Source organism: Haliotis cracherodii, unplaced genomic scaffold, assembly GCF_022045235.1.
Source record: "Haliotis cracherodii isolate W230 unplaced genomic scaffold, xgHalCrac1.p SCAF_13, whole genome shotgun sequence".
NCBI lineage: Eukaryota > Metazoa > Mollusca > Gastropoda > Lepetellida > Haliotidae > Haliotis > Haliotis cracherodii.
This window is the reverse complement of record NW_027266268.1, coordinates 37392902-37403269: the sequence shown is the minus strand read 5'-3', so window position 1 is coordinate 37403269 and position 10368 is coordinate 37392902. Positions and strand designations below refer to the sequence as shown.

General features: G+C 40.3%; 1 protein-coding gene across 1 annotated transcript; it reads right to left on the bottom strand.

Annotated features, from left to right (window-relative positions):
* Positions 1-1038: 1038 nt before the first annotated feature.
* On the bottom strand, positions 1039-8568 carry LOC139459303 (uncharacterized). The gene is made up of 7 exons (XM_071240757.1): positions 8540-8568; positions 8328-8390; positions 6819-6858; positions 4512-4628; positions 4049-4168; positions 3262-3387; positions 1039-1220 (listed from the first exon to the last, which is right to left on the bottom strand). The coding sequence occupies exons 2-7, from the start codon at positions 8376-8378 to the stop codon at positions 1081-1083; spliced, it is 594 nt and encodes a 197-aa protein (XP_071096858.1). The 5' UTR covers positions 8379-8390; positions 8540-8568; the 3' UTR covers positions 1039-1080.
* Positions 8569-10368: the final 1800 nt, after the last annotated feature.

Below are 10368 nucleotides of genomic sequence, written 5' to 3'. Positions count from 1 at the left end.
TGTGGTGGAAATGTGACTGTTCAATAATAATTATGAAACTTTATTAACACACGAGAAGGATCCCTTTGCTATGCACTAATTTAGAACAAGTTATTGCGTTTCCATGTCAATACGCCGGACATATAATGAAATGAGAGTCGGGTTTATTTCCGTAGTTACAGTGAAAACACCAAAATACTGTTCAGTATTACACGTAACATGTTACATACAAATCAGACACGTGCTGAAGTGATGCCTTTTGCAATCATATTATATAATTATCAGATATTTTGTTTCAAAGGAAAAAAATGATTTCGTTAATATGTAAGTAGGGTTCACGTCCGGATCATAACCTATAAACGGTTCAGTATTTTTTAACAACATTTGAATATACAAAAGGCAACAGCTGAACTGCCGCCTTATGTTATTCAGGAATATATAATTTTCATTAATTTGCGCTTCTATGGCAGAGAGCCATCATACAGAGCCAGACAGAGACTGACCAGAACCCTTATCGCTCCGGGGTTTTGTCGAAGCGATGCGTTCATGTCAAACCGATGAATAGAGTTGGCAGAGTTAAGTCCCTTGATGTATGTAGGACTCTTGTCAAAGAACAATCGATTGTTCCACGATTACAGCATTTCTGCAGGACAACAGTAAGATACCATTTGCAAGGGAGACAATTCTGTGATAATGCATCCACCCTGGAAATACCGCCTCATTTGCGGTTATATCTATATTTTCGACCATCACTGACAATTTGACAATGTTACCAAACATACTTGTCCAAAATGAATTGTTGACATGTTCTATTTTGATGATGGCGGATACCGCTGTTTGTGAATCATTAAAGTTGGACAAACGTTTCTTATTAGAATCAATCTTGTAATCTACAACATAAAATTTTGACGAATACCTTCATGTATGATATATGACATCATCTTATATTATTTTTGAAATAAGAATAAAAATGTTTTTATTTCTTCTTGGTGTAATTAAACATAGGAAGTGGGGTTTATTTAAGGGTAAACTCAGTCAACAGAAGACGTGTTTGCGCCAAACAAATTTATTTGTGAATTACACATGGGCAGCTTCTAACAGTCATCCAGCGAGTGGACTTTGACCTTGCAGCTGACGTATGATGTCCTCAGCGTGTTTCTGGACAGTTGCTTCCTGGCTCAACATTTGGTCAGCTTCAACTTGTATTTGTAAAAGCCCGTTCAATGCATGGCCAGGGTTTCCTGAAATATCAAACAATACGTTGTTACATGATTAACTTATTAACTAATGGTCTTCCTTTAATTTAAGACCTACCCTTACGCCCAGCAGAGCCTCTGTGACGGGCGGTTGACTGAACGGAGGACAACACTGTAATCATACATATACTCAAACGCAAAAGAAACGCAATTTCTACATAAAATGCGGATAACGTTAAGACCTTAAAAGATATGGAGATAATATTAACATGGTAAAAGAGAAAACATTTGATAAAAAAAGGCGTTGATTGTTTGATGACAACCAACCATTGAAAAATCCCCCCGAAAAATCCCAGAAAAATTACAAGTGTCTGTCGTGTCAATCAATAGCGTGTGTGGCCTCCGTTAGCTGCGATACAGGCTGGATACCCCATTGAGTCGACATGTCTTGGAAAGAAGGCTGTGGGAAACCCGTTCCATGCCCGCACCAAAAAGGCTTCCAGTTTCTGAAGCGTATGTGGCTGTCTGCAGCCTGAAGACGTCTCGCAATCTCTCAATGGGCGCCATGTCCAGTGACAAAGACGGCCAGGGCATCACAGGAATGTTATTCACTCTGAAGAAGTCCATAGAGACCCGTGCTGTATGGGGAAGAGCGTTTTCCTGCTGAAAGACCTGGGGTTGAGGTTGACGCAGGAAGAGGTGTGTGGCGTTATTACGAAGAACATCAGCCCTGTTCACGACAGCAGTCAGACGCTGATGGAACACGTGTAGAGGGGTCCTGTGATGATAACTGAAGCCTCACCACATCACGATGCTTCCTCCTCTACACAGCAGTTAGCGTAACGCTCATTACGTCGTCTTCACACTCTGATGCGGCCACTGGCGTGAGAAAGATTGAACATTGATTCGCCTGAGATGACAACTTGTTGCCACTGTTGACGTCGTCAACTCGGGTGCTGCAGACGTTGTTGACGGTGACGTATGGGCCCGACATAAGGACGACGACATGTGATCCCCGCCGCTCTTAGACGACGACAAACTATCGGCTGACACGGGATGACGTGGACCTTGAATGGCTGCAGCTGTCTGTGTTGCTCGTCGCTGTCGGTCACGCAGATGTGTCACCCGAATGTAAAGGTCCTGCCGTAGAGCAGTGACCCTTGGCCGTCCAGAACGAGGTCGGTCTTGGACACTGCCCGTCTGTTGATGCCTTGTGACGAGTCTGGTGATGGCAGACACATGACATCCACAGTGCCTCGCCGCTGCAGTTGACGTTGATCAGGCCTGTAGCATCTCAATGGCAACGCGTCTCTGGGATTCTCTGGGATTCGAACCAGGTTTCCTGTCCTTTTTCAAAGTCGAGTGAGAAATGCTAGGCTTTTTTCATAAAGTGACTTATAAAGGATGACCAAGGGGGAAAATGCATACATTTTTGCATGTGATGTGCGCTGCAATTGCGAAAAACGTCAAACAACACGAAACGACTGCGTTCCTGCGATGTGCTCCAAGTGAATGATGTAAAAAGTGAACAGTGTTTCTTCAATCTGTCTCTTTAAGGTTGTATACGTTTCTTTTCACAAATTACTCTTTTGTGCATTTCACAAAATAAAAAAACAACTTGACTGGCGTTTCTTTTGCAGTTGAGTATATATGCTTAGATGTTACAAGATGTTACAAGATGGCACTTGTTGGCCCGCCTGGCGCTCGGCAATAAGGAATAAAGCCAGGGGGTAGCACAATGTGGTATCTGGGTATCTCGGTAGGCTAGCACCATAAACGCCGCATAAGAAAAATGTCCCTTTAAGGATTCCGTACATAGGTCTACGCAAGTACAATCTGCGAAAAGAAATTAGGATAAACGTGATGTTCTTCTATCCACCCTATTATTCTATAACATTGTGGTCTCAATGTTGTATATTCATATTCTATAACCATAGAATCATTCCATTTAAAGGAAACGACAATGTATGCCCGGCGACGATATATGCCCGGCGTCAATATATGCCCGGCGACGACCGGCGTCAGTATACGCCCGGCATCAATATATACTGCAACACAATTAAAGCATAATGATCAATCGTTTTACCTTGGGTTTTCATTTGGTTTATAAGAGCAAAAATGGCGTCCTTGGTAGTTGTGGCTTGAATCTGGAATACTCCAGCCTCAGATTTCAGATCTAAGATTGATCTGAGTATTGTCGAGTAAGACGGTGCTGAAATAAAATAGCGAGTTATGATGAGTTTGTGGCTGAATGTTCGTCTTGTAGTGTACAATGCAACATCTAAACGTTAGACAGCACACTTAATTGTGTCACGTGCACAGTAGTCATATCACAGCATTTGTTCGACCTGTATCCTGATGCCTACACGGTCTGGACAAAGTGAATTACTGCTTGAATCAGTTCATACCTGATAACTGCTCTTCCATGTTCAATATATTATCAGTGTCCATATATCACCACTCTAGTCATCAGGGCCCACTTGCACAAAGCGATCTTAGCGCTAAGATGATCGTAACTCCCATTCTTTAACATAGGCTTACGATTGTCTTAGCGCTAAGATCGCTTTGTACAAAGGCAGCCAGGTCAGGACTTATTCTTCTACTTCTTATAGCTTGTAGCAATAGTGAGTGAGTTTCTTTTAGCAATAGGTTATATCACGGGGTGACAACAACAACAACAGCAACAACAACAAATAACAATATTACCCCATTCTAGTTTTGAAATCAGAATCTATTTATTGCCTCATCGCGTAATTAAATATATGAAGTGGTTTAATAGTTTAAGGGTGAAATTAGCCAACAGAATACCTATTTGCGCCCAAACCATTGACTTTTAAATAGGCAACCACAACAATGTTATCCAACGAGTTTACCTCCATTTTGCAGCTGACGTATAGCATCCTTAGCGTGGTTCTTGACCGTTGCTGCGTGAACCAGCAAATTACCGGCTTCATCTTGCAGCTGAGAAAGCTCTTGCATCAATTGCTCGTCTCCTGAAATATTAAATAGTGACTGATAATTTGATACTTGTGTATCACACATTCGTCCTTTCAAGTACCATCTACCCTTGTGAACGTCGCTTTATAAGAGCCGCCGTTTCCGGAAGCTTACACACCACACTAGCATCTAACTATAGTAACTTGTGACGACTGCTTAGATTACATAGTACTACATTCTTGACGACTAATCACTGCCTAAGCACAATGCAACGAGCGTCTACCAAATCACAACTGTAACACTATAACATAGATACAATCATTGTTAAACACTACAATATACTGTCATCTAACAGAGTATAAATGTAGGCAACTAAAGCAAATATATCGAACGTTTTACCTCCAACATCCACGTCATAGTTAAGGGCGTCCTTGATGATTTTTACTACACTTTTCAAATCAGCAGCCTCAGATTTCAGGGCATTGAGTGATGCCAGTATCACAGAATCAGAGGGTCCTGAAATATGATATGAGTTATGAGTGTTTGACTTGTATAACATGTCGTCCTTTAGTGTACCATCTACCAGTGAGTCCAGCAGAGTCTTGTCGACGGGTGGTTGTCTGAACGGAAGACAACACCCTTAACGGTGTCACGTGCACAAACGTCACACTACAGATTAACGACTTCGGCGATGTACTATTGAATCGGTATTTGTCGGGTAGCCCACAGCTAACAGCTGCCCTTCCATGTTCGTGATCAGTGTCCATTTCGTCCACCCACTTATCCTTCTAGTCACGTGCTTAGATAAAGCATAGACCCGTGGGGATTCCGGGTATGAACGGGTGGTCAGGCTTGGTGATGCTCATGATGTCAATCACTGGAATGTCTGGTCCATATTCGATTATTTACATAACGCCGAGGCCGACTTTAAACAACAGACTAACAAACAAACGGGAACCCTGCTATTCCGCTTTTGTACAGAAATGTTAAGAGATTACTATTCTTTGCGTATACACAAATAGTCCATACAATGATTCGATTAATGAGGGCTCACTATACACCGGCCACATTACCAAGAACTGGCTTCATGTTATAAGGTGGGTCGTGGAATCTAACACGGATTTCCGGCGTGATTGGCTTAACAACAACAACAACAACAACAACAAACAACAACAAACAACAAAAATAATAATAAATACTAATACTGTACTCGTCCTTTCGTATTCTTTTGGTGTTGTTGATTGTACGAAACAAGAAATTGTTGATTTTGTTGATGGATCTGTACTGCTGGACGGTACAGAAATGAGTGTCAACCAAGCAGCCCAGTTTTTTAAAGAGAGGTTATCTAAACGACCACTGTATCGAGTTTATGTGCAGTGTGTTGAGATGACCAGCAACCCTGCAGAATCATTCCCTTGAGTGAAGTCGGCTGGCCTGAAAAGTGAACCAGAAGGCTTCCTATTTGTTGCTCGGGACCAATCATTTCCAACCAGAAACCGTCAATGTGTGATTTTTCATCAACATGTAAATACGAAATGTAGATTATGAAATGAATTTAATGGGACTGTCCAACCCATTGTCAGTGGATGCCAAGATTTGACCCAAACACAGTATCTTAAGCGACAAGATGGTGTGGTTCGATCATTTTATTACCGTCTTCGCCATGCTTGTGGTTTTGACACACATTCCATCCATGGTATGACCCAGTAAATGTTTGGGGCGTCATGGAAAATGATGAATAAAAACTTCTTTGAAACAGGCCCGTATACAGCCTCATACCTATCCAGGCCAACAAACCTGATCTTGTCCTTTTTGATAAATCCAATGAAATCATTATATTATTGAATATAATGTGATTGACAAGACTGAGGAAAAAGATAGCAAATATGCAGACCGAAATGTCATGCTTGCATCCCAAGTACCAAGTTGTCCGACTCCCCATTGTTCTCGGTGCCTTAGGTTTGGTACCTCCCAACCTGTTGACTGACATTGGGAGAGTCCCGAGGACTGCTACCAGGAATACAGCCCTTCTGACAATCTGGGTAATGCAGGAGGCTGCAGTGTTGGGGAGTTTTCACATTCTCCGAAACGTTCTCGGTGGGGTCAACTAGGCAGTGCTTCCTGGGAGAAATCCCATTCGCTGTCTGGGCTGCGTGTAGAGGGGGCAAGGGTCCTGAGCTGATGATGAGCCTAACCAGCCTAACCAGCTTTGCCAGGATCACCCCAACCCTCTTCGCTGCATTTTTTATTGTATTTTTAATGTAAATAATAATAACAATAGTAAGCGAATTCTGGAGTCTAAACCCGGACAGGTCTCAATTAAATCATGCATGTCGTAACAGCATACTTAAATCGGGATTTTATGGCCAGTCTCTGTGAACCTTAACTCTCCTTGAGTGGATCAATCGTGCCCTTTCTGTCACCGGGTTGTCTGGTCAAAACTCAATTACTTTGACATTGATGAATCTGTTATTAAACAGCACTCACTCACTCACTCCTCACCTACTCACTCACTAACCGACAATTATACATGTATATATATATCCGGTAGACAATTACTTGTACATTATAGAATTCATACATGTATAAATAGTAATACAGGAGACTTAATTTGGCAGTCAATAAACAATGATATCTTTCAGCGTTGTTGTTTATGAAGGTGGTAATACCCATGTTTCACTTCAGAATGACAAAAAAAATACGCACTTGTGACGCCAGTTTGTGTTGCTGCTCCGTCAACCGTTGCCTGTAAAAGAGGACAGGTTGGATTGACAAAGGGATTTAATAGGCAGGTGACATCACAAACATCCTTGCTGCATGTACTAGCTAGTTTAAAAGTTGCTGCTTTTTGTATTACCGGACGTTAACTGCTCATGGGTTGTAACTGCCCAGTAGTTACAGCCTCCCCTTGTCACGCAGAGGGCGGGTTCTATTCCCCAAAGGGGTGAGGTCTTTGTCTGACATATTGTCTGATGTCATAAAATTAGAATACGGATACAGTCAGCGTAAACCCAACTGACTGACTCTACAGTTCAAAACACGTAAGCACCTGCTACAGTAACATTCTCCTTTGAGAAAACAAATTACAAACACTAGCACAAAAGCGATCATGGTTATCTGTGATTTATCAACTCACCAATGATCGTTCTGAAACATCGCCACTATTCCGAGGATTGTTCAGCATGTTTCAGAAAAAAACGTAACCATGAACGCCGAAGTGAGCTTTTCGCATTTCAATAAGTAGGTTTGGTATGAGTACATCAAATGTTACACAGATCCAGACAGAAATGGAAATAAAAGCGACAAAACCCTTTTCATATCCAATGGAAATCTCTGCATAAAGCAGAGTCGATTGTACTATTCCGTCTATATCACGAGCATGTGTTTATGAATCACTATCAATTAGTCATGATACCATGTGTTCGCGAAAAGGTGAGTGTATCATGCCCCAACGGTGGCGCCCGTCACAAACACATGCAAAGGTAAGTTAATTGTTCACCTGACAAAATACGAGAACATATGGTTCAAGTCAAAACAGGGAATTGAAATGGACTTCATTTTTGTCACTGATGTGTCAAATTTGGAAATGTCCTCCACATGTCTACCATTAAAATCTTTGTTAAAGCTTTATTGAGGCCTTGAATGTTGTAACCTTGGTCAAACCAATTCTAAGCAAGAGTCGTATGACGCTCTTTGAAACCTTTGTAGAAAGAGCAAGCTTGATTGTATCTCGAACGTTGTGAAATGTAAACACCAAAGGCTGGAGCTTCTAGAATATTGCTCGACATGAAGGTAAAGTTGACCTTTGGAAAGTTGAAGTCATCCCTCTTGTCATACAGTCTTGTGGAGAGTGTTTCGTCATTCTGAATCTTTATGCATAAATCTTAAACAGGATAAAACTTTGGAACAGCTCCACGCCGCACAGGCTGAATGGACTAAAAACACACCAAAACTTGACTAGATAACTTACAAACCCAATAGACAAAGTACAGACTATTTACGGGTAAAACACGAGATGAAATGTACCTCCAATCAGCAATCCCCGACTGTTACACAACGTCAGAAGGACGCGAGATATTCTTTCTTATCTTAGGACTCTGTGTAACAGCTGTCATGAATTATAAACTAGCTAAAATCTAACCATTAGACAAACAATTAGTTAAGTGTATATCATGATTGGGAAGAACCAATATGTATTTTCAGTACTGTACCTACTTGGGCGAAAGCCTGGCTCAGCAGCACGATGAGGATGGCTGTTCTAGGCATGACGATTTCTAACTGCCAAGTGTTCAATTTCAAAATGCGTTTGTGTCAGTTATATAACAGTGAAACACACCTGTGTATACATAATCAATACTTTTCTTCTGCATTAAATGTGATAGCGTCTAAAACGTCAACACAAGTAGATCTGAATAAATAGAACTTACAATGGATGTGTGTTCAGCTTATGTCGTCCATGTTAGTCGGACACTATGGTCAGCACTGTACCTGAATTAGAGGTATATGTCATGACTCTATGACGTAGCATCTGTTTCTTATCAAAACACACGTTATTGGTACACGGCCCGTTCTTACCGCAAGCCACGTCTGTACACAAATACTCTCTAAACATTGGGTACCAATGCACGTACCAAAATTGATTAGGCAGAGAAAAAAATCCTGGTTGGGGAGAATGCACTCTAAAGCATAAGTTTTTAGCTCGATATTCGACATAATTTGTCGTATAGTTTGGTTATGCTTGGGGTTATTAACGTTCACTACTGCAATTGTCAGAAATTGGAATGCATTTTTTGTGTGATGGTCTGTCGTATAGTTAATTGGAAAACATGTACCGCCGTTCTGTGATTCTGAGACAAGCTATTATTTATCACTGCTTGAATACTTGTTTCTGTGAAAGGAGGAGAATAATGATTACATTTGGCATCAAAACACATTTTGTTCAGGCCATACACTATTTCCACCGAGAAAAGTAAACCACATATATAGTTTTTGTGTGTAAATTATTTTTCCTGTGTTTCCTCGAACATATTATATTTTTCAAAACAATACATCTTCAGATCACCAGATGTGAGTATTGCTGTCCGTGTGGTCAAACTCATACTTTTAATTAAAATCATATACCTGTTTTCCAGTTGCAGCTGAGTGTAAAACATCGCTTAACGTTTTTTTGGCTTTATAAACTATTTCCTGTTCATAAATACTGCCGATGTCCTGGAGAGAGAAGTCAATGATATTATCTAAAGTAATTAACAAAGCGGCTAATACAGTCACTGGAGTAAAAAATAAATAGAATGGGTAAGATGACACAACCTTGACGCACCCCTTTAGATGTGCGAATAAAAGATGAGCGGATGATGTTAACTGTGACGAACTGCGGTCCGTTTACAATAAAACACGTCCCATTTTAATTCTGGAAACCCAAAAGTCCAGAAACTCTACGCTCTTTGCCCAGTCTCGGTTAAAGGTATTTACAAAATTAAACATGTCGTTTTCATGGGAACATACCAAGGAAGAAAAAATGAAAAAAAAATTGTTTAAAAACTCAATATTTAGACTATGTCGCCCATGTATTTATTTAAGTATCATGACACAAAATTTAACTCATTTTAACTTAATTCAACGATTTTATAGCGATATTGAAATATTTCGCCCATGGGCGAGAAAAAGGTTTGGCCCATGGGCGAGAATGTGTTCCTTTACTTAAAACTCATGATTTTGTTTCGCAAATACATTAAATGTATTTATTGAAGTATCATGACACAAAATTTAACTCATTTTAACTTAATTCAACTATTTTATAGCGATATTGAAATATTTCGCCCATGGGCGAGAAAAAGGTTTGGCCCATGGGCGAGAATATGTTCCTTTACTTAAAACTCATGATTTTGTTTCGCAAATACATTAAATGTATTTATTGAAGTATCATGACACAAAATTTAACTCATTTTAACTTAATTCAACTATTTTATAGCGATATTGAAATATTTCGCCCATGGGCGAGAAAAAGGTTTGGCCCATGGGTAGGCCCATGGGCAGGCCCATGGGCGAGAATATGTTCCTTTACTTAAAACTCATGTTTTTGTTTCGCAAATACTTTTAATGTATTCATTCAAGTATCATGACACAAAATTAAACTCTTTTTAACTTAATTCAAGGATTTTACAGCGTTTTTAAAATATTTCGCCCATGTTTTCGTCAGTCCCTTTCAAGCATCAACTAACTGTTTGCAAAGTATATTGTATCGTGTGAAATATAC